This window comes from Rhinolophus hipposideros (genome assembly GCF_964194185.1).
Source record: "Rhinolophus hipposideros genome assembly, chromosome: 10".
In the NCBI taxonomy this organism is placed as follows: Eukaryota; Metazoa; Chordata; class Mammalia; order Chiroptera; family Rhinolophidae; genus Rhinolophus; species Rhinolophus hipposideros.
Genome location: NC_138056.1, coordinates 80884109 through 80909103, shown reverse-complemented (window position 1 = coordinate 80909103; position 24995 = coordinate 80884109). Strand labels below are relative to the sequence as shown.

Genomic DNA, 24995 nt, shown 5'->3' with positions numbered 1-24995 from the left:
ATGAAATCTTATTGAATCTGATGTCTTATCCTTTTAAATGAGGACTCCTCTATCAACCTGAGAGAAAAAGTTAGAAACCATCATTCAGGCAACATGAACTCATGATACTGGGTTTACCTGACTTTGTTCTCAAGGTCATAAAAATACCACAGGCATTTCCACATTTGATTCACATGACAGACTCTCACGGAATCGAAAGAAATCCCAGCTTGATCATAACAGCTTTTTTTTCTTTTCATTTTTATTGAACACAAGTATTCTGACAGAATGCAAAGTCAAAATTCTCAGTTAGTACTCAGTATTTACACCAGTGAGAATGGAAACAAAGGTGGTCTCGATGTTTCACTTGGTAAAAAGTTTATAACAAGAGAGAAGGCCCCCAAAGTTGGGAATGCTGGGTAGGGATGTTAATGGAGGTCTGAAAACCACCATCCAGACAGACAGCCTACAGTGAAAACCTGGGACTTGGAAGGCTCCATAAAAAAGTGTGAAAATAGAGTTCCACTTCAAAAGCTGCACTATATACACTACGGCCCTTCAGGATTTGGAGACCCCGTGCATGGCACCGGAGTGCCCCTGCAGCAGAACTTGGCCATGCCGGCATTTATGTGAATACATATGTATAGCACATACACATATAGACACATAGACATTGGAAAATGGTAGAGTTGATCCCTCCTTCAAAAAATTAAAAAAGAAAACTATAAGCTTTTATCTCTTAACGTAAAAGATAGAACATCTTGAAAATAAAGTGACTCCCTCTTTGATTTTAGAGAAAGCATTGCTCTGTTTTATTTATTTATTTATTTTTTAAGGAAAGGAAAGCTCACGCATGCAAAGACAAATCTATGTATAATGGGAGAGAGGCAGACCAAAAGGTGGGCAGTCTTGGGTTCCAGCTAATGGCGGAGCCAGGGTTCTGGGAGAGGGGGGTGGTCAGCCGCCTTGGGCCAGGTTATCTGAGGGTTGACTATACCTCTTTTTCTTCCTAACCATCAGCACCAAAACCACAACCACTCAGAATGAAATGCACAGTCTTCACGATAAGGTATATTGTGGGCTTGGCCTAGGTGGTCAAAGCCATGAACATCACAAGATGAGGAATTGATCCCACTGACAACCTGGTGATAGGAAGAGGCCACCACGGCCTGCTAGGTCCTCCTGTCGCAAACATCCTGGAGCTCCCTTTCTGCTGTGCGCTCTAAGAACTGTCTTCACAGTCCTTGTTCCTAAGGGCCTATGCATTTGAACCATAGATTTGTGCAAGCCCTAGAATCAAAGGGGCCAGAGCGATGTGTACTGGGATCCTCCATTTCCATCCCCAGGAGCTGAGAAAATGCAAAACAACCCCACACTTAGCAAATGACAAGACCATTATTTTTCACAGTTTGAAATTATAATCTAGCATATCGCCACTGATTGGACTGCAGAAGTGTCAGAACCTTGGAGAGTGTGGCCCACAGAACGGACTCAGGGGCAGTCTTTGCCACCCTTACCTCTTGCTGTTTGCACCTTAGGAAAGGAAAGCATGCTGAGTCCTGATTTCTGTTTACTTAGGGTCATCTTCATCATCAGAATTATTTTTATTCATTTTCTTTGTTTAAAGGCTTCAATTCCTTTTAAGAGTTATTTTTGTTTCCTGAATATTTTTTCTGAACTATCTGCTATACCTTCCACAACCAAACTATGTTGAAGTTTTATTTCAATACTATGACAAAAACACGTTTCACACTAAAATATTCACGCATCCACAGTGCACAAGCTTGCAGTTCTAAAGTAGAATGAGAAAAAAAAAAGCAAAATTTCTATACAAAGGGCTGGCTTTTCCCTTCTCCCCCCTCCCATTCCCCTTAAAGTTTCTGTAGTTTTCCCCCACTTGGTTTCCAATCCAGGAAAGTTGTGTTATTACTCCAGACAGCAGGTTGGTTTTTGTTGTTGTTGTTTGTTTCTTTTGTTTCTACAAATGCTGCCTAAGTGAACAGAAGGCCGATGTTACTTCAACAGATTTCCAAAAAAAGACACTAATTCCCTGAAGCACACATGCTCTTCCGCTCAAATCTAGATTCTGGGCTCAAAAAGAAATCGTATGTATATATTTTATTTGGCTTTCTACAAAAAGGGGATGTTTGGGGTAAAAAACGTGTGTTCACCAAGACCAGCCCCAACTATACAATCTTCTCTGCTTCATTCAACAAAGCCTAAGGGAGCCTTCAAAAGGAAGGACGTGGACGCCTGGGGAGCAGGTCCTGTTTCACAGATACAGGCAGGTGGTGGCTGATCAGAAAGTGGTCTAACCCCCAAGGAAACACCAAGAACCAAAAAGCAAAACCATTCGGGAACAAGATGGATTTTCACCTGAGTTGGACGCAGGCAAAAATTTCAAATCAGAGTCGGGGGAAGCTCCACTGTAAACAATCACATTGTGTAAAGTTGTCCAGTGCTAAAGCCTGTGAGGACCTGACCCACCTCTAGGCAGGATTTGTAACTTAAAAAAGAAAAAAAAAAAGGCAGCTATGTTACACGGACATTTAAACACAACCGAAGTCAAACATTTGTCAACTTGTAAACACTGGAAAACAAAGTTGGCAGAAAGGAAAAACAAAAAACAAAAAAAGAACAAAAAGAAAAGGAAAGAAAAAGAAATCCAAACACTGCAAATTGAGATCTACCCCCAGAAGCTGCAATTTGGCATTCTTCCTACAAAACAAGAGTCTACGTGGGAATTGAATTCAGCTAGCAAGGGTGACACACTTTGCATACTGAACAAATACAAAGTGAACAGAAATTATAACTTATTTATGAGGTTTTACAGAGTTGAAACTTGACTGAAAGTATAAAAATAAACTTGGACTTTGTTCATTCGGTTAGTCTTAGTGCCTGAAAGTATTTCTCTGAAACTGGTCTGTGCCAATTGGGCAACACCAAGTGCGGTCTTCCTAAACCTAGATATTTTTTTTTTCTGAGCTTCCTAGATTCTTAATTTGGGGTCCTTTTGTTTGATTCTTAAATGGTTTCAGGGAACGGAGTGTCCTAGTTTGGCTGTGGGTTTAACCTTTTTGTCTCATTTTCTTACAAGTGAGTGCACAACAAAGGAATCCTTTCTATAAACCTACAAAAAGGAGATCCCATGTTTATCTGTTTAGTTTTTTTTAAAGGCAAAAGACACTAGAGGAACGAGGGTTGTGTGTGTGTGTGTGCGTGTGTGCGTGTGTGTGGTGATATTGGAAATGCTCTGGTGAAGCTGTTGTGTCACTTTTATTTTTATCTTTGCTTGTCTCTTGTCACCCATCATGCTTTGCTCTCGTTCTCCTTCGTCTGCGTGGCATCGTTGGGGACCGTCTTGACTTCTGCTGGCGCTGGCTTCGTTTCTGTCTCCTGGCACTCCGACTTTGCTTCTACAGGGCCCTTCCTGCAGAGAAGTGAGAAAACAGCTCTGAGGCTACGGTCTGCAGTAACTCACCCTTCATCCAATCCCTCAGGGGGTGCTCCAGTTAGAGCAGAGGCTTCTGACCTCAGCTGCACATTGGAATCACCTGGGAGCTGCAAAAACCACCGAGGCTGGGGCGTACCCCCAAATCCTGATTTAATTAGTCTGGACATGGGGACTTTTAAAGCATCCAAGTGATTCTAAACGTGCATCCAAAGTTGACAGCCATTGCATCAGAGGAAGGAGACCTTTGCCACTCCAGCCCTAATCTGACGCCAGGGTCTAGGTCTTTACCGGGCACCGTGGAGGGGCTAGCAGATGCGGCCTTTCCTCAGCCTGATGGACTTCAGTAGCAGCAGTTCAGCTTGGTATAGATGAGGCATGCTGGGCTGGGTTCCCCAGTACTGACTCCAGGGGCCCCTCCTATAAACCACCTGCTCCTGCCTGTTCCCACCCCCCCCCCACTCCACCCCATGCCCTGTGTTTCATGGTGACGCCTCTGTGGCTTGTCTGGGCAGGGGGAGAAAATGCTCTTTGTTCCTGAGGCAGCTTTCCCTGAGAGTCTGGTGACAGGCTAGAGTGGGCTGCCAAGCAGAGGGGAAGTTGAGTGGTCGAGTAGGCAGGGCTGTCAGAGCCCTTTTCCTTCCTGACCAGGATCTAGGGCTTCTGGTGAGAGTCCGCTTGCAGCTCTTGGTAGCAGCACCGCAGTTTCTCTGGCACCAGCCTCTGGGGACTCTATAAAACCTAGGTCTGCCTCAGTCAGGCCAGGAGCCAGAATCTGGTCTAAGGACACACTGGGGCAGGCTCAGACCCCAGTGGGTGCCACTGCATTTTGGCATCACCATTAAGAAAGTTGTAAGCTTAAGGACCTTCCTTTGAACTTGGGAGATCGGAGTCCTCCAAGCCACTCAAGGGCAGGAGAAGCAAAAGTAGGTGGGAGTGTGTGTGGGCATCTGGGAAGGAGTGTGTCAGGCCTTCTGGACCGCTTCCTGCGTTAACAGCGCCGTTCTGGTGTGGACACAGCCTGGCACGGGATAACACACCGATTGCCTGTGGGCCCCAGGTTGGCCAATAGGGCACTTTGGTCTCCTTAGCTCGCTTCCCAAACTATGCTAACCAGTGGCCCAACTGCAAGGGCTCCCCCAGGGAAAACAGACGGCACTGCTAGGATGATAAGGATAAAACATAATTAACATGGCCTAATTAGTGGGCAGGTGGCTGCTTGCTGGGCCCCGCTGTCTGTCCCCACCCCCAACCCCCCTCTGCCTTATGCCAGCCCTTTGGTTGACAGAGAAGTCCTGGATTAGGCTAAGGACGTATCTAACAGGAAGGACACAGCACAGCACAAACGCACACCACCACGGGACACAACCCCACGACAGTAGACAAGGAGAGGCCGTACTCGGTCTTTGCTGGTGCAGGCGAAACAGAGCTGTCTGCAGTGGAAGGAGCAAGCTCAGAGGCTTGTCCACTGGCCCCAGCGGCGGGAGCAGGAGAGCCCAGGGCTGCAAAAACATCCTTTGCAAGGTCAATATCTGGGGTCTTGAAGTTCCCTTCGTCCATTTTAAAGTCCTCGCCCTGGGCAGGGTTTGTGGTGCTGACGGAGGCAGCCTCGCTCTTCAGGCTAGTGAGGGCTGTGGCTGCCTCGCTCGGGCTCTTCACGGCGCCGGGCTGGGTGGGGTCAGGGTCTGGGCCTTTGGTGCTAGGGGCCTCCTGCTTGGCCTGGGGGGCTTCTGTGACAGGGCCAGCCGCTGCTGCTAGGGGACTGGCTGCCCCAGCTGAGGTGGGGGCCGGCGCAGGGGCTGGCTTGCTCACTGGAGGGGCCTTGGAGGCTTCCCCCACACTGGCAGGGGCGCTTGGGCTGAGCACAGCCCCCTGGTTAGCCAAGACACTAGAAGACAAATTGCTGGCAGCAGGGGCTGAGGTCGGGGTGTCGCTCAGGTCAACGAGGGGGGCCACCTTGGGGGCTGCAGCTTGGGGTGGGGAGGAGGTGGTGACACCAGACCCCTTCGAAGGGGTGGCCTGGCTGAGGGGCACAGAGTTGGAGTCGGGTATGGCCGTGGCTGGGGGGGCAATACTGGAGGTCAGGGTGGTGGTCTCACTGGTGGGGCTGTTCTGAGCAGTGGCAAAGGTTTCGGTGATAGTGTCAGAGTTAGCGGTCACGGTGGTGACAGAAGGCAGCATGTCCTCGACAGTGGCTGTAGTATCAGCAGGCAGCCTGTGGAGAGGACAGGAAGTAGAAGAGAACAGACAATGAAGCTGGGACGAGACAGAGAAGCGGGGGAAGGGCCGAATCCAAGGAGGGGGCTGTGGGCAGGGCATGCAGTTATGCACAGGCATGGACACAGGCCCACAGAGAAACAATGACTTGAGAGGAAGCACATGCCCAGGTGGGCAGAAGAAGAGACAGGAGACGACAGAGAACAAGGCAGTCTGTCTAAAAGGGACCTGTTGGCCCTTTCTCCCTGCTGACTCCCTCCAGCTTTCTGCACAGGGCTTCCTTCCCTATGCCTTGCTTGCATCTCGGCTCAAGGAGAGGCAGGTTTCATTCAGTTCAGCGTCCCCCACTGCAGGCATCCTAAGTCCCCGAGGAATTGGGCGCAGCTGCCCTACAGGGCTCCGTAGGCAGTGACGGGGAAAGTCAGGAATAAGGCAGGCGATGAATGCTCCAAAGGGCCCCTAAGAGTCACAGGATCCTCAGCCACAGATTTTGTTCTTCCATTAAGCTCCATTCCCCATAAGACCCATGATAGCCAGGCAGTCATTACAACCACAGCCCGACATGGCTTCTGACTGAGGGTCCCTGAGGCTTCCAAGAACAGGAGAGCCAGGGAGCTTTACCAGGTCCCAAGTTCCCTCACCCTTTTAGGAAGAATATAGAAAACCCTAGAATTCTTGGAAATCCTAAACAGAATTTTTGAAGCCTCTCAAAGCTCAGCCTCTCTCAATGACATTTCACCCCCTTAAGCCATTTCCAGGATATGTGTGTGTGTGAGTGTGTGTGAGAGAGAGAGAGACTTGGGAACTGGGTCTAGTGAATCCCACTTATGCAGGGAGCTTGTTAAGGGCACCTACAGCCACCCTAATAGAACCAAGAATGCCTTCTCTCTAGGGAGAGAGGGGGGTCAAGCATTTCTCAGCCAAGGCATTTCTGGCCAAAGGCTCCAGAACTCTGGCCTGCAATGTCTGGCCAGGAGCTGTGGATGGGGAGCATGGGAGGTGTAGGCAGGGGGTAAGGTGGGTGTGGGGCTCTGCTGCGGAGCTAGCAGCCCCTCCCCAACACGTACTCAGGCTCTGTCAGTGGTGTGGTCTCGTTGGGCTCTGTGTGCTTCCCTCCGTCGTGGTTTGGGGTTCGTTCTTCCTCGGTTCGCACCTCCACAATGGGCTCCTTGGACTCATCTTTCCTGCAAAGAGAGCTCAGCTCATTCAGTCCTGGGGGGCTGTGGGAGGGGAGGGCTCCCAGGGAAGCTAGCTGTAACTCGGGCACCTAGGCCTGGTCCGAGGCGGGCAGTGGGCCTCTAGAGCCAGACCCAAGTGCATCACCCTCAGTCCCCACTCTTGCTAGCTGTGTGGCCTTGAACATCTGATTTGCTCACCCTCGTCTCCATTTTCTCATCTGTAAAATGGGGCAAATAACAGTATCTACCTCACCTAGCTGTTACAACATTAACTGACATAATGACTGTAAAGTGCCTGGCACAGATAAATGCTCAAATGATTTATACTGATATACATATATGTACACATATATGTTCCTGTATGTATATGCATGTGTGCATGCATATGCAATGCCTGGCATATGGTGGTGCTGAATGTCTTATTTCCGTCTGTGCCCCTTCTTGTCTTACTCCAGTTCAGCCCCACCCAGTGACAGCCTAGGAAGGCTCCTGCTAACTGGCTCAGGACCTGTTTCTCCAGAGATGCTGGAGGGGATAGCATCTGGATTGTCCGCTCCAGGCCAGGAATTTTTATCTGTTTTGTTCCCCACGGTACCCTAGTTCCTGGGAACGGTGCCTTGCCCATAGTAACTTTTCAATAAATATTTTCTGAGTGGTGCACGAATGAATGAAGGACAGTACGGCGGGTGTCTCTCAAATCTTGGCCCCTCCATGGCAGGCCCTGCAAGCTTGGCTCTGAAAATTCCCCTCATTTTGCCTGAGGCAGGGATTTTCAAACTTCCGTGAGATTCTAGAACACTAGATGTGGGGTTGAGCTCAACAGTCTGATGTTCAAACAGGGACTCCCCAAACAAGAAACATTTCTCTAATGCTTGCTTCCCCTTGGGTTTTCAAATGGGAAAGCTGAGGTCGCTCAGCGGCTGGGCCCCCGGGCTGGGGCCGTGCCAGGGCTCAGCGACAGCGGGTGTGCACTCACGAGAAGGCGGCTTTGCCCTCCTCCACATCCTTGCCCTTGGCTCCGGGCCCGGCCTTTCCACACAGGTTGACAGCGATGCACATGAGCAGGCCGCACTTGTTCAGGAAGTAGCAGGTGATGTCAACAACCACCAGGAGCAGAACAAAGACGACAATGAGAATGCCCACGATGGCCCCGGTGCTCAGGCCTGCGGTGGGGCTGCCGTTGGCTTGAGTGGGAGGGAGAAAGAGGGACGGCTGATGGTTAACACACTGAGATGCACACCCCTGGACCCTGCAGGACAAAGGCCCCTGAGAGTGGGGTAGGGCCCACAGGACAAAGCCATGGCATGTGTGTTCAGAGTGACACCTTCCCTGGTGTCAGATGTACTGGGACAACAGGGTCTCTTTACATTTTCAAGAGGGAGGGGTGGCAGCCTTATCTTAAAGACCAGGGGACAGGGGCACGAGGCACCCACAAGTCAGGACGAAACTGGGGACGGGAAGTGGGTTTCCATCTCTGCTCTCAACTTCTGGGCCTCCCCCACACCCACCCTCAGCCATATCCCTGTGAGCCCTGGAAGCAGGTGGGCAGGCAGTGCTCACTGGTGTCAGGCCAGGCTATGGCTCCTGGAAGCAGTGAGGGACAGGGTCCCAAATGGGGTGGCAGAGGGTCCCCAGGGCTTCCTTTGGGCTTGTGGTGGTAACATCAGGCACAAAAAGATGCCCAATACACTACCCCATTTCTCCCCTCTTTAGGAATAGCTCCAGAGGACCCCAGCATTGGGCCACAATGGCTTCATTGTTTATCCTTCTGCATTGCACCCAGGACGATGAATGAAGTCATTTACTCTGGAGACATGGAGTTCTCCCCAGGCTCCATGTGGGCAAGGTGAAAGTTCTGGGAATACTCACCATCTGGGCGCTCAGGCACATTTAGATTAGACTTTAGGAAACCAGCAGACTCACCCAGAGATGCCCACCCACATGGACAGGCTCGCTCACATTTAGGACAAATGTTCACCACAGATAGATACATTCCCACATTCGAGCAGCTCCCAGCATCCCCTCTGGCTGGGCTCACTGTGAATGAGTTGCTCTCTGTCCTAATCCCTTGTTGTCCACCTGAAATCCCCCAGGGCTCTGGACTACTGATGGTATCACAGAAGGACCCCCGGCTCAGCTCCCTAGAGCCCCCTCATGATGGATGTTACTTGCTTAAAGTGGACCCACTGACCAGTGTCTGGGAGACAGCAGTCATGCTGCAGGAAGAAGAACCCATGCAGGGCTCTGCCTCTAAGTCAATATGGAAACAAGGACCCCAGACTGAAATAGGGGCACTTCTGCTGTGTTTTTCTTCTTCTGAAAGGAGAGAGTTCCAGAACTGGCAGCCCCATCTCACCACCAGACCTTATCTGAAGCTTCCTATGTCCTTAGGACTCACTGGAGGCAGACGTGTGGCCATACCTGGATCTCACCATGCCTTTGCCAAGACTCAGCGGCCTGCCGGTGACGACCACACCAGATAATGGAAGTGTAACTCAGGGTAACGAGTGCTGGGGATGGTCACACATTCTTCTTTTTTTCTTGTAGTCTGTGTTCCTGGAGGGGACTCCTTTGTCTGAGCTAGGGGTCTCTGCTGAGGCCCTACAACCAGCAGCAGTCTCATTCCACTGGTCCTTATTTCACACTTCAGTTCAGGCTACGGGCTACCAGCCTCGCATGACAGAGATGGCCACTCGCAACCTAATTCCTAGTGCCCAGGGCGCAGCTGGGCCTCAGTCAGAGGAGACTCCCAAGCTCTCAAATATTTTCGGCCCTTTTGGGACCTTGGTCTTTCCTCCCAGCCTTTCCTGTTTTATTCTCTTGTTACTACTATCTGCCATTTTCTGTTCATTGACATGCTATGTATTTGGCTGCACCCTCCAGAATGTCCTAGCAGGTACCATCTGTCTTATGTCTCCCCAGCATCTAGGACAATCCAATTTATAGGAAGTGATCGAAGAACATTTGTTGAACAAATGAACAGGTGTTTAGCCTGGAGAGGAGAATGCTGTCTTCAGATATTTATAGATGTGTTGTGAAAAGGAAGAGTAGTCTTATTTAGTTTTACCAGTGGATGGAGTCTATGAGGTAGGAAGCAGAATTCAGCTCCATATGAGAAAGAACTAGCCCACAGAGCTATTCAGACGTGGTGTGACCTGCCTCAGCAGGTGAGTGCCTTGCTGTCGGAGGCATTCCAGCAGCAGCTGGACACCCCTTGGGAGGGATGCCACAATGTTCTGGATGAGGTTCCTGCACTGGGCAGGGTCTGGGATAAAGGGTGTCTTCAAGTCGTCGTCAATTGTAAGAGCCTGTCATTGCACATTGCCATCCTACAGTACCTAGTACATGGTACAGTCTCCTTAATGTCAATCTCCTCCAGAGTGTAGGCTAAGACAGACTTTTTCCTGGAAAACTAAAATGCTTGGTAGGTCCCCTCTTTATTCATTGATTCTTGTGATTTTATTTTTACATGAAAATAAATACGTCAGTGTAATGTTTCTCTACCTGCAGCAGAATTCCTGGGGTGCTTTGTTAAAAATTTAGATTCTGGGGCTTCCCAATTCTACCAAATCAGAATCTCTGGGGTTAGGCTCAGGAATCAGGGTTTGATCCAGCCCCCCAGGTGATCCTATGTAAATTAGAGTTAGAGGACCACTGTTTCTAGCTCTTCTCATCCCTGCATTACAATGTGAAGCAACTGTTTCTATGACTCGCCACCCAAGGATGAGTTGTGGAGTCCCACCTGGGGGCCTTGACCTAATTGATGTACTAGATTGATGAAGAGAAAGCAAAGACTATCCCCAAAGGAAAAGGGACAACCCAGAGCCTAGACTTCTAAAGGAAGTTAGTGCTCCTCAAGCTGGAGAAAGAGTGTGTGTAGCTTTCACAAAAAGAAGCATAAATAAGCAAAATACCAGGATACAGATGAAAGGTATTCAAGTCAAACCCACACTCATTATCTCTCGGTGGATGTTACAGAATTCTTTAGTGCAGGAAAGCTAGAACAAAGGTCATCTCCTGCATCATACATAACATTTTACAAAAGGAAAATGAAAATAACCTTTCGGGGCCTATCTTTGCACCATCTTCCTCCTGACCTCCCTTGACTGACTCACTTGCCCACCTGCATGCAAAGAGTGCTTCTTGGGAGCAGTTCCTCCATAACTTCTGGGGCTAGAGCTAACCTGAACAGTGAGGGTACAAAGCCAGGGCTGTCCATCTGTGGTTCCTGGTGTGGGACAGATTGGCACTGAACTGGGAACTGACTTGCCCCAAGACTGAGACCTCCAAATGCCTACTTTCTTAAGTGCCTTGGATGGGAGTACAGGTCTCACATTTACAGATACCCAGGGGGCCTTGAGTCATCATGCCACAGGATCTTGACGTAGCAGAAGTGTCCCCTCCAGCCCATGACTCTCAGAACAATTGAACTGGGGTACTAGTTCACTCACAAACCCCTGACACATCTGCTTGAGACTGCCAGGAATCTGCTAACCAGAAGGCTGGTGCTGGGGGCTTTCAGGCAGTATCCAACCAAGTGTGATTATAAACAGAATAGGGTTTGCCAGTGAGAACTTTCTCTCAGATTCTCTCTACCACAAGGTCACTTGGTGCAGCCTCTGTTAGAGTTTTAAAGGGAGCTGTGAAATTGGGAGGCCTTGCTACAGAGTTATATATTTGGTGACCCAGAGTGTGTGCCCCTGACTCCAAAGTGACCACCTCCGGGTTCTGCAAAGGCATTTACCATCCCCCCAACCCCCCACCTGCTGGGGACTAGGAAAGTCTAAGGAGGCAGTGACCCACAATGGCTCTTAGGATAGCTGAGAAAAGAGCATAGCTTCTCATTAGGAAAGGAAAGCATTTCCTTTTGCTAGAACTCCACTCAGCAGGCTACAAGTTTGGGGTACAAGCTCAATGACCCTCTGGGGTAATCAAAGTCACCCAGGTACATGTAAGGTGGAGGGAAAGGGCTTTTGACACTCGGTGGGACACACACTGTCAAATAAAAGCAGAACACACCGGAGAGTTCACATGAACTGTTATTTCCTTTAATAATGCAAAGGTGTAAACTTCATAAAGGCCTCGCTGATTATCTACACAACAATGTTAGCATTCTTATTAGTAGAAAAACGTGATCCAAACTTGCTGTATAAATATTCCCCAAATGAGCAGAGGCACCCCGTGACATGTGGAGCATGGGCAGTGCAGACACAGGGCGCGGAGCTAGGCAATGAGCGCTCAGTCCTGCAGGGCTCTCTGAGGGCTACTATCTTAGGGATTCCTGGAGGGGCTGGGGGCCCCAGCTATGACCGAGAACTCAGTGTCTAGTGGGAGTGGGTGTGTTCTCGCGCTGTCTCCCGAAGGGCATCCCATTATAAACCACGGGCCTGTCTCAATGCGGCCACTGTCATGACTCCAAAGGTGCTTCAGCTGAGGCCTGCAAGGCCCCAGGGTGTGTCGAGGGGACAGGGCTGTGTCAGGCCTCCCCTCACTTTGGACTAGATCTCCAAAGAGTCCTTTCAGAAACACCGACACTGTCCCCCACCTGTGGGTAGGTCTGGGACCTGAGTGGGGCAGACCTGAGATGGGTGCTCCTGGGTGGACATGTGACTGGTGCCCAAGATGATATCAAGAACAGGCTGGGAGCCAGGAGCACAGTGAGTGGTCATCTGTGTGAGGACCAATCTCTCCCTCCCTTGCCCTCTCTGCAGCGCTTGCTAACTGGGATTCCCATACCAGGCCCGGAAGCACCATGTGCCTCTCCTCGATGCTCTGACTGGTGCCTAAGAACCACGCTGCTTCTTCTGCTGTCCAGGTGTGAGGAGGTCAGGGAGCCCAGATGGGGAGGTTTGAGAGCGTCCGGAGGCAGCGGGGGCTGGGCTGAGAGGCACTACCTGCCTGAACTGTTGGGCAGCATTCGGTGTCTGCACGTGAGTCTCTAAACTATGAGTGTTGGGCACACTGGCAGCTCTGCCCTGCAAGCTATGGGATCACTTGGATTCCCAAAGGGAAAGGCTAGTCCTTGAACATTAAAAAATAATAAAAGAACTAAAAAATAAAGAGACCAAAAAGAACAAAAATCAGACTTCTGGGGAGATGCTCAGAGATGAGATGTGTAGAATGATATGTGACCACAATGGAGGGAGGGAGTTTTTATTCAGCAGAAATTCCATCCCCAGGCACACACACCGATGTTACTCAGCAGGACTCACCCTAAATCTCCATGTGGGACTTTTGCAAACACCAGCCCATTTCCTCTCCTGGGCACTTGGGGAGATGTACTCCCCAACAGCACAGAGGAGCAGCTGGCTTTCACCAGTTTTAAAAATGTCAATAAAGCCCCTGACCAACAGGGGGCTTGGGGCATTTGGAAAGTATGACAGGCTGACTGAGTTCTAATTTATCAACACTCCAGGTTGAGCAGGCTTGGAGTGTTCTGTCCCCTCCCTTCTGCCTGTGAACATGTATGGGGAGGGAGCAGGGCTCATGCCTGGCTCCGAGTGGATGCTTCCAACTTGGGGGACTGACCTGTGTGATAACGTGCGTCACTGCTGAACCACAACCCCCAACAGGAGGCTCTGTGCTGAGCTGCAGTGGTGCAGCAGGCATCACCCCCTGGGACACATGCACCTGGGACCCAAAGCCAACAGACGTCGGACACAGCACAGGTTGGCCCTGTTCACAGAGCCACATAGGGTGCTGATTTTAATACCAGGACCAAAGCGCCTCCCAGAATGTTTGATCAGCCCCAGGAAATACTCAAGAAATCTAATTTCTTCCACTACATGGGCAACAGAGTGACTTAATTTGCCATTATGTCAGCAGAATGTTCGTGAATACCAGTGATCGGACTCCCTTACCATGGGCGCTGAAATGCAAGCAAAGCCAACTACGTATTGAGCGTGGGGCTGGCATGGGGGGCATGTGGTGATTTTAACAAGCTGATTTAAGCTTTAGGGCTACTAAGAAATCTTCCTCTGCTACGTCCTTTTCGGGTCAGAACAACAACAACAAAAATGCAACAAGTAGCAGATGTACAGAAACATCTCTGTAAACCTAGCATAATGTTTTTTAAAAATACTGTTTAAAGAAAAGAGCTCCCAAATATTTTATACTGCCACTCAAGGGGTAAACTCCTTTTGAAGTGGCACAAAAGTATATGTAAATGGAAAACTGTCTGGAGGTTCAGCCTTTTCTAATTGCCAAACCTTCCTCTTCCACATGGAGTGCGTGGTGGCGTGGCTGTGGTGGTCCTGACACATTCTCCCAAAAGGGGCACTGATAATGCTCATAGGAACTGGGCTTTTAAGCAAATTTAATTTTTTTTTGTGTTCTCAAGTTCCTAACAGAGCAAAAGAAGAGTCACTGCAGAGAAAAGCAATGAGACAAAGGTGTAGGACGCGGAGGAGCTTCCCAAGGTCGCTGCAGGTGCCAAGCAATGGGTCCCCACAGAGAATGTGGTTGTTTAAAAACAAAGGTGGCAGTGGGGATGTCCCAGTGACGTCCAAGGTGATATGTGTGACGACAGACACAGGGAGAAGGAAAGAGAAGGTAGAGACAGAAACAGAGAAAAAAATAGATAAAAAGAAAAAAAAATTAGGTCAAATACAGAAAACGCAAGATTCAAAGGTTAATTCAACTTAGTAAATTAAACTGACAAAGGTTAGAGAAGAGTTCAGTGCGATATTATTACCATCAGGCCAGTTCCGAAGCTCAGCAAGGCCAGAAGCAGCACAGCAGGGTGAATTTGGGGGTTAGGGGTCAGCGAGCAAATGAAATTAAAGTGAGAGAACAGAAGCCTCCACAGTAAAATACAACAGTTTGATTAGGAGAGTGTTACCTTTGACTAAGGTGAGGTCCCTTAGATTCAGTGAACAAGTCTACCCATAGCCTTCTAGTCACTAGAACTTTTACACGTAGTGGTAGAGATGCATTTGATCGCTGCACTATGTGTAGCAAACAGCATAAGGACAGGGGGTGCCTTTTCAGCCATAAATAGGACTCTTCTTCCTATTGCATGACACCCCCCCGCCATGGTGCTGTTAAAGAGAATCCAGTTCTGCGCCCCTCACCGTCTTCCACCTTGCTGACCACAGAATTCCAATATGAATGCACATTTCGTAATTCAGAGGTTTCATTCTCAGGTCGAAATGCAATGGTCGGGAAAGTCCAACCCAGAGCAGAGCCACTTCCCCCAAGGCCTGTGCAGGAGAGCCCCAGAGTCCTGGTGAACAAGGTGAGCAGCGCCCCCAACCCTCTCTGGGTTAACGGGGCTCCTGGATGACTAACAAAAAGGACTCTGAGATCTCTAGCAGGCAGGACTCTGGAGGACAAGGTCTTCCCAGAATTTCTGCATCTGACACACACTGCTCCCAACATCTCCAGCCCCAGAAGCTGATGCTGCTGGCAGTACCTAGCATGTGATCGCAGCATGTGTAAGCCACCTGCCTATGGGGTCTTACCCCAGGAAACAAATGCCACCAGGACTCTGTCTGCCTGCAAAGGGGTGACGCAGCCTGTCATACCCCCAGCTCCTCAATGTCCCATAAAGGCCGAGCAGATCTGGACACTCACGTCAGACTATCGATTTCAAGGGCAAACTGACTAAACAATGCAAAGAAAGAAGGGGTAGAGGATGGCAGGGCCACCTCCATTCGGGCATCCTAGTAGCAGTAATGAGAACATTCCTTGCAACCACACCCAGGGGCCTTGTCTTCGACACTGACCATTTGACCAGAGCCTGCAGAGACACGCCCACCCCAGCATGTGTTAAGGGGCCTCCCTGACAATGCAGAGGGTAGGACCAATCGACGCTTCCTCATCTATGGCTTAAGACCCCACCTGCCAACTCCTGGAGGCCCCCACACATCTGTCAGACACACACATTCATGCACAACCGACCACTGGGAACCACACACTGATCTCATTTTGTTGCTGCTTGAATAACCCGCTTTCACACATACAGCCCTGTGTTGTAGGCAGCCCACATCCTTTCTGGCCTCTCTCCCGCTGGGAGGAGCAATCATGACAACTGAGCCGAGAGCCTGGGCAAACACTATAAACAGGGCAAGCAGGAAAGGGGCCAGACCTAGACCACTGGGAGATCAGAACATCTTCCTATCATGGCATACAGTTTATGGGGCCCTCTCCAACAGGCTGCAGCTATATGTTCTATGCCCAACTCTCCTGCTTATGATTGGCATTTGGTTGCTCTGGATGTTGACGATCTCTTTCTACCCTGAGGGATTTGGTCAATGAGGAGACGGGCCATCAGCAGCAAGGTAGCTGGGCCACAAAGCAGAACTCTCACTTTATTCCCACACTTGAATTGGTCCTGCATCCCTAGAGACAGACCTCCATCTCCTAAGAGAACTGCTCCCATCATGATTTCTAGCAGACTGTGGGATTCTCAGCATCTACTTTCTCCACTTGTTCTGTTGCAAGCGGTTCAATTTAATCTTTATTTCGATTGAGAGGCCCTTGGCAGATAGGATTTTTAACTAACGAGGCACCATGTCTTCCTTCTCTTGGGATTCCCACAGAGAAGTGATTTGCGCCATGGCTGTGCAGGTAGCAAGCATCAGATAGAAAGCACTTAAAATAGTTATGGGGTCCTTGTATGAAATGGTAGATGGCAGATAAGGTCTCAAAAAGGATCCTTACTCAACCAGCTTCCAAGGCTTGGCTGGAGCTGGGGCTTTTCCCATCCGAGGGGTCCCAAGGACTGGCTTAGCATCAGTCCTTCAAGGCCGAATGACACAGGACTTTTGCCCCAGGATGCTTGGCCAAGCCTTCCTGGCAGTCCAGTACATCTCAACCCACTGCACAGATAGGTACAGAGCAAAACTAAGCTTTGCGTGGGCAACCAATCATGAGGATGGCTGGAAGCAAGCAAGTTGTCAGGGTTGTTCAGGCACATTAGGAGGGGCAGCACTTGTGCATTAATTCAAAGCGGGAAACTCACAGAAAGCAGAGGCACTCATACCTGGGATGGCTGTGGGCTGGGCCGAGGTCCTGAACACAAAATGAGCCGCCTTGGACTTCCCCTGCTGATTCTCAGCCACCACGTAGACCTCATACTCAGCATTCCAGTCCAGGGACTTGAGCAAGACGTGGTCACTGCCAGACGGGAGCCTGATCTCTGGTTTCCAGTCGGAGGAGAGCTTCTGGGAGAAACCGGCAGGAAGGACACAAGATCCCAGGAAGCATTAGATGAAAACACTAAGATTAGCGACAGGAAGAACTTAGGGGAGTCAATAACTATTGGTGCAAAATAATAAAAATAAAAAAACATGATAGGACATGGTGTTTATTCTTTACCAGCCTGAAACACCCTAAGGATTACATAGGTCTGGAGGTCAACCCTATTTGTTTGCAAATACAAACAGTAGCAGGTGCCAGTGTGGCATGGGGCCAACTCTTCAATGTCCCATCACCTTCAGGGCATACAGGGACCATCCATCCCCCAAGCTACATTCTGGAATGCTAGGCTCATATGCATAAGTATGTCCTAGAAGAGTAATAAAGCAAGCATGTTTCTTGTCCTATTTCAGAATGTTGCTTACACTCAAGTGTGTGACTCATCTCCCTGACATAGAACACTGCACAGATCCGTTTTATTAAAAATAAAAACTACCATTTATTGAGCACCTACTATGTGCCAGGCACCTTACTAATAAAGGCTTTCCACACATTTTCTCAATGTATCTCGACAACAAACCTGCAAGGTTTTGTCAGGCCCTTCCTAAACCTGATAATGGGGAAGTGAGATATTAGGAGACTTCCCAAAGCCACACAGGCGGACTTGGGTGGGGCCACGTGCCTTCTGGGCCCAAAGTTGTGATCTTTCCTTTTCATAGCAGGGAGTTCAACAAATACCTATTGAACTGAGCTGAATTTTTCTATTCTATGCAGTGTAACCTGGTCTCTATAACTGCAACTGGAGGCATCTCAGGTGTAAATTCTGCTGTTAGGTCCAATCCTGGGGCACTCAGAGTGCCCACAAGGAAGGTACACTCAGCTTTAGCTGAGTACTGACTAAGGCCAAATTTGCAGCTGTACTTATGGGTGTCCCTTTTTTCTCATCGAATAGTCTTTCCAGTTAGATGCTACACATTCTCCTCCTACTCAGCACTCCAGTCCAGGGACTGGAGCATGACGTGGTCACCGCCAGACGGGAGACTGATCTCTGGTTTCCACTTGGAGGAGAGCTTCTGGCCAGAAGGACATAAGACACCAGGAAGCATTAGATGAAAACATTCTCCAATGAATTTGTTCTGAGTGGGGATTTATCAATCCATCATTAGGTGACCACCTCCCTAACTCAGTGGAAGGAGGTTGTAAGACTTCCCAAGACGTCTTCAGATGGTTTCACAATTGCTCAGCCTGCTTCTTCATAATCGTTGGAGAGGTATATGCTGGGCACACAAGACGGTTTGACAAATGTTTACCAAATGATGGGCTGCTCTACAGAAGGCTGGAGGAAGAGTTATCTTACAACAAAGCTATCTTTCCAGGTAAGATGATTTGTATCTGCTAAAAATATGTCTTTCAGAACATGACAGTGCTCATATCATGGCCCTAACTATTGTGGGGAAATGCTAGAAGGGAAATGCTAGTTTCCTTAGAATCTAACCGGGGAGCTGGGCTATGTTATAAGCTAGCTTGTGCATATGTCACCATGTGGCCCCTTTTGACTTCAAAACAAAGAAATTCAGCTATCTTTTCCCTTTTTTCTCTGAAAGGCTTCTTTCCTTTTTATAATGGCAAACATCATTATAAAAAACATAACCAGAATATAAAGCAAATATTTAATAAAGTAATCATTATGTTACATCATACATATTAATAATATGCATTAATAATAGTAATAACTGGTAATAATATTTAGTAAACTTTTTTTTTGAAGTGGAAGAGAGAAGACAGTCAAGGTTACTGAAATCTAACATATCTCAGTGTTTGCCCCAGTTGTTTTTCAAATGCAGACCTGCCTGGCACAGGCAGCTTTCTTCTGGAAAACTGACATCTGAGGTAGCCTCTTATGGAAGGTCTTTCCAGCCCTAGGCATCTTTGCAGTAATTACGATATTTACCATGTATAGAGGTTTCCAAGTGTCAGGCACATTTCAGGTTCTTTGCATGTAGTATAAATCATCTTTACAAACCCCTGATAAACTATTTTGTTGCTATTTTACATAAGGAGAAATGGAGGTTTTGGACGATTGGATACTATATTCTGGTCACCTGCTGGTAAATGGTAAGCTGGAACTGGATCCCATGTGTTCCCAGGCCACATCAGTGTGACAACAGCCAGAGGCCTCCCATCCTACCACACTGTTCACTTTCAGTGAGCTGTGTGGGGCCACCTGCCCAGTCCTTGCTTCTACTCCACAGTGAGGAAGCCTCCCACACAGTGCTGCTTGTAGGCTGAGCCTGGGGCAAGCCAACGGAAGCTCCTCCTCTGATATCAGCTCATGTCTGGCTTTGCAATGAAGTGGGAAAGGGCTGAGTAGATTGACAGGTCTGTCCACCAGCTGAGAAGTGTGCTAGGTAGGCCTCTGTGCTCTACTGACTCTGTGTCAGGTAAGGGCTCACTTCACTGGGGGCTGATCAAAAGGCAGAGAGGGAGAAGGTCAACTTCCTGGGAAAAGCCTTTTTGGGGGGCTATTTGAAGAGAGACAACTGCCCTCTGTTTCATTATTTCCCACCGGTAAGAAACCCCACCAAGAGGCTATTCCCAGTGCTCAGAAACTGCCTCTAAATCTTTCAGCAATTGGTTGTCGTTAGCCATGGCCAACTGTATTCTACAACCATAAAAGGAAAGACTAATACTCAATTTGGGGGCTGAAGATGAATGGTGGAACGATAGAAATGTGATTGGTGGTGAGCCAACCAGAAGAAAAGGCTCAGGGCCAGATTCATTGCTAGCAGGATTCGAACAGTTCAGGTGTGGGTGCAGAGCAGGTGGAGGAAGCAGCCCAGTCTCTTCAGTCAGATATCTGGATTTCAAGCCTGGCTCACCCAGCTGTGTGATATCAGGCAGTCACTGACCGCATAAGCCCCAGTTACTTCCTCTGTAAAGTAGTGATGATCGTAAGACCTACTTCAGAGGATTCTAGTGGAGAGAAAATGCACGTAATCACAGTGCCTGGTCCATAATACACACTTTATCAAAGGTAGAGATTATTAGTTATCAGTATGTTATTTGCAAAAAGTACCAGGTAATGGCAAAATAACTGTACAAACGTTCAAGAAGCAGAAAAATCAATCATGGTGTGAATTTGTCACTACCGCAGTCATTTAAGGTTTTAGAATGGTCCCAGTGTGGACATGAATTCACAGCTGTAGGTCAGTCTTGAGATTTAAAACCATGACCAGAGCTCAAGACACAGAGTGACTCTGTCCAGGCCCCGTGCGGCCCGGGCTTTGAGTATTATTACCCCAACAAGGTGTGTGCTAAGGTTGCAGGGGCAGGGGTGACAACTGGGTGACAACAGGAGGTCACTCACCGCTCGGTACTTGACCAAGTAGTGTCTGATGGGGGAGCCGCCGTCGTCCTGCTTGATCAGGTTCACCTTAATGGAGTTGCCATCCTCTCCCATCTGCCCTTCGAGCTTGGGAGCGCTGGGTTCCCCTGAAACAGCCAGTTAAATCTCATGACGTTTTTCTCCTCAAAATGAAAATCCAATCCCTCAGAATAGGATGTAGTGATGTGGTGGGGCTGGGCTCTTGCTTTCTCAGAAATTCAAATGGTTAAAAAGCAGTAAATATAAAACTCTGGATTTCAGTGAGATGCCTCAGACTTAGCCCAAATGTAGTGTCTTTTGGGAATGTGCGGGAACCTCCCCCACCCCATAAACATAGTCCTTTTACCATTCTAGAAATGGGCTTTTTGTTTCTGTCTCTCAGTTGTATTTGCACTTTCTTTTAGCTCCTCTTACAACCACAGATTTAACTTTTATAAACCTGATACATTTTGAGAAACAGCCTGACATATGGGGAAATTTAAGAAAGCTTACATGCATAAAACAGTTTTTCAAAGCAGCCCAGTTACTTCTCTGGATATGTAAGTAATTTTATTACTTAGATTCATTAAAAAAATAATTTAAGTTTCCGGCTGTGATTAAATAAAGCACAATTTGCCATAGGCGAATTTCTTGTAAGTATCCTGCATTTATGGCTCAGCTGACTAAATGATAATCCTTGGCATGTTGTATTAAGGTAACAATCATTAAAATCTTTTTGTGAGGAGAGTGAAAGAAAAAAATGTCTGTAGCATTTCTCAACAGAGAAAGGTCGATGTTGCTCTTTATTTGAGGTAAGCAGTCAGCTTGTAGCACTCTGAATACAAAGTCAAGAGGGAAGATGAGCTGGTACGTGACAGACCACTAGGGCTGGGGATGGTTCTTCAATGCGTAAGAGGCTGATTTACTTTAAGAGAAACTATTTCATTAGTATATGCTGAAAGCAACAAGGTGAGAAAACGTCTGATATAAAAAGTTAAAAAGAAGATTTAACACACTTGGGAACGCTGCACTTCCTGTGGGAACCATCTCTGAATCTATTTCATAACCTCAGAACATTTGGGAGAGTTTATAAAACAGTTACTTTCTGGGTGAGCTGTCCTGGCTTGTTCTCTGGAAGATAGGTGACGAGTCAGGAAAGGCTTATCATCAGCTTTTGTATCTAATTACCCCAAAGTGTACCTTTGGCCATTTATGAGAAGATTGCTGGCAGGCGAGTCTAGCCCACCCCCCTCATTCAGCTACACTGGGATCCTCAAAGTGCCCCAGTGTCCTGCTTTTCCTGAGACAAGGAGGAAGCAGAGAGAGAACGCTACTGGAGAGAGAGCCCTGCTACTCAGCCTGGGCCCGTGTGCACATCACCTGGGAGCTTGTGAGATGCACTTATTTTAACACGATCCCAAGGTAACCAGTGTGCACATGTAGGTTTCACAAGCAGCAGCAATAGGCACACATAAAAGCTGCAACAGGAAAGATGCGGAATGTCTGAGACGTAAAGTATTTAGGGAAAGCCGTGCTTGTTATTTGTTTTCTTCAACTATATAGTAATTAGGGAAAAACAATAATAAAAAGGTAAATGGGCTTCAGGAAAAGACTTGTCCTGTTTTTATGCCAGTATATAGAGACAGGCCCCAACTATTCAGTGGAAAATATTTAGAAATTTGGTTTAGATGTCAAGACACATACGCTTTTCAAATTCTTGTGTCATAGACAATAATTCAGTTAGGTCTAATATCATCATAAATATGCAGTGATAAGAAGAAACTCAAAGTGGAATACATTTTAGAGTAGGGCAGGTCTGCGTAGGTTCACCAGTGCCGAACAAATGGAAGTAGGAGGCGCAGAAGTTCACAAATCTTATTCTGTGACTGAATTAAAGTCACCTCTAACCAATTCATCTCGGTTAGCCTAGGACTTTCCAGGTGTTAGCACACCAAGTCTCACACCCTGGAAAAACCCTCAGTCCCAGGCAAAGCAGGGTGGCTGGTGACCTGAGCCTGAATGCAGATGGACACTGATCATTATAACTTTCTGTGTTCAGAATCGCAACACTGACCCTGTGATGAATCGTCGATTTGCTTTAAGAAGGAGGGAAGGAGGTGGCATCAGTGGTACTTTCAACACACCTACCAGGCAAGGACCCGGCCCTTCCCCCAACGCCTCCTTGGAAGGGAAACAGAAATTAATCCACTGTGGCTGCCGTGGTTGCACCTTCTTAATTATTTCCTCTCAGAGCAGTGTGGGTTCCCAGGCTGAATCAATACCACCAAACACAGAACTCTGCTTCCGGGGGGGATCTATTTGAGAAGAGGCGCTCTCTCTGAGGTCTGTAAAGATCCCTTTAAAACTGACTGCTAATGATGGCACAATGGAGTCCAGGGGGTCTGTTGCCTCCGTCTCCATATTTGCAAAATACTGGACCAGATGTTCTCTAAAGCTCCTTCTTACTTTGAAATCACTGTGACATCATCACAGTCACTGCTCTAGGATGGACTATCAAACTCACCATGGCTACTTTCATGACACTGTACAAGACAGAACACAAAATACAGGATGTTCAACTACATTTAGGGAAATTTACCCCCAAATCAACAATTCCATATTTCTAAGGCACAGAGTTGCCCATTTTTTAAATATAATTTTTAAAAAGTTATCTCAAGAAAGTCCTATCTTTGAAAAGAGACCCAAGTTTCTGCAAAGACATATGAATAAATATCCTGTCAAGGAATCCCTGCGGAAACCAACAGCCCTGATGAAGGTACTGTCCTATCTTTGGATTTGTTTCTGAAAAAATACAAATGGAATCACAGAGAAACCACTAAAAACTATACCACAGTTAGAACATAGTTGTAACATTGGCTAAAGTTGGAACACTGTAACACTATCATTTTACCTGAGTGACAACCACCTTACTCTGATATGTGTGTATTACTTTCTCATAAAATTTAGAGCCTTTTATACCAAACAATATTCAGGTGTGTCATTTGGAGTGCTTTAAAGATGATTTATTCAACAAATGGATATTGAGTACCTACTAGGTACCAGGTAAGCTATTGGCATTGGAGTCTCAAAGGTGAATAAGACAAGGTTTTGTTTGCTCAGCGAAAAACCTGAGCTATGATCTATAAAAATACAAATGGTGTGGCCCTTGCATAGAAACATAACCCTTCCTATGACAGTATTTCTAAAGAAAGCTCACATTCAACTAACATCATGGGGAGGGGATGAGGCTGAAGAAATAGAGGTCTTGGCATTCTGGAGGCTCACTGCTTTATTGAACACATTAGGAGAGGAAATTGCTTAGAGGGTCCCAATGTGAACTCTGTTTTGAGATGACTGCTCTGATTGAAATCATTATGGGTAATTTCAGAAAAACCAATATCGTAATTATTTGTAAATGTTGGTTTGCAATTCAGCAGCAATCGGCAGGTTGTGCCAAGAAAACTCCTGGGGTTAATTACACCCTCTGAGTTTAGCTTCAGCCATGAGTCAATTTCCCCCTCCCCCGCAAAATATTTTATGTAAAGACTAAAACAGTGGTGCCTTAAAAATAAACCCTGTCAATAACAAATATGAAATATTAGGCAGTTCTGGTATTTTCAAGAATGTAAATCATGTATACAAGAGAAAAAGAATGTACCATAGAGACAACATACAGTCAGAAATATTATAGGCAGGTCCTATGAATTCCCCTTAGAAACTGTAATTGAAATGTATATTTCTGGCCATGCAGATTGTAGGTTCTTCTTTGTAATTACTGTACTATTGTGCCTAAAATTGGAGTCAGCTTCATGTCCTTCCCTCATCAGCAGAAGCCCTGGGGTCAGAAAACTACTGTTGGATATTTGAATTCCACAACAGAAATTATAGCAAGCCCAGGGCGTTCAGACAGTGAATTTGAGAAGGAAAACAATATTCTACTTCTCATTGAAAAAAGCCCAAGTACCAAGAATTGTATCTTCTGAATGAAGTGCTGAGGGGCCAACAGACAAGCCTGAGAAAGGAGGGGTAGATTTTGGATCTTTCTTCATCCACTCTGTTTTCTGTTTCAAGGGATATGCAGAGTTTGGGGCATCTGAGTATAAACCAGTGATGGATGTAGGGGCCACATCAGAACCTTTCTCTTTTTCTAACAAATAGGATTCTCTGGCATTAAAATTACTGTTCCTTGTTTATACTAACTGCTGTTCCCTTTGTTGATTATTTCACAAGCAACGTGGAACTTGTGTATGCCTTTCTTTTGTTTTTAAAAGTCCAAAATGTATGATTTAGCTGTTCAAATGTGAGGCCTACTTGATTTTCCCAACTCAGGAACATTCACAATGACATCAAGAGGTTGGAAGTTTCGCTGGTCCTTAGGCGATCAGCAAACTACGTAAGGGAATCAGAATTTGGAGTTAACAGGCCACTGAGTCTCCTTCCTGAGGCTCAGTGCTTTGCCCTAGATGCCAAACAAGCAACTCTAATGTGATCTCTGCTGCATGCATTCTTGGATCCCCAAACTCTCCCTGATGCCCTCTGACAACCTACTTGGCTGTCCTAGGGGTGCTGAGGTGGCTTTCTGACCCCTCAAAGAGTGCTCGACAGTGCGAAGATGGGCATCAACTGTCTTAGGTTTTGCTCCTCCAGATCAAGTCTTGGGAGTAAA

At 47.4% G+C, this 24995-nt stretch overlaps 1 protein-coding gene across 5 annotated transcripts in view; it reads right to left on the bottom strand.

Annotated features, from left to right (window-relative positions):
- Window positions 1-246: 246 nt before the first annotated feature.
- NCAM1 (neural cell adhesion molecule 1) overlaps window positions 247-24995 on the bottom strand; it is a 67940-nt gene continuing 43191 nt past the window's right edge. The window contains exons 14-19 of one of the 5 annotated variants that reach the window (XM_081061919.1): window positions 20333-20457; window positions 16811-16991; window positions 7802-8009; window positions 6715-6831; window positions 4830-5645; window positions 247-3409 (exon numbers count right to left, since the gene is read on the bottom strand). In XM_081061919.1, the coding sequence (XP_080918045.1) occupies window positions 3289-3409; window positions 4830-5645; window positions 6715-6831; window positions 7802-8009; window positions 16811-16991; window positions 20333-20457 (1568 nt within the window). In that variant the 3' untranslated portion in view covers window positions 247-3288. Of the gene's footprint in view, window positions 3410-4829; window positions 5646-6714; window positions 6832-7801; window positions 8010-14123; window positions 14248-16810; window positions 16992-20332; window positions 20458-24995 lie in introns of those variants that run through there. The other 4 variants (XM_081061920.1, XM_081061921.1, XM_081061922.1 and 1 more) reach the window with 4 other exon arrangements.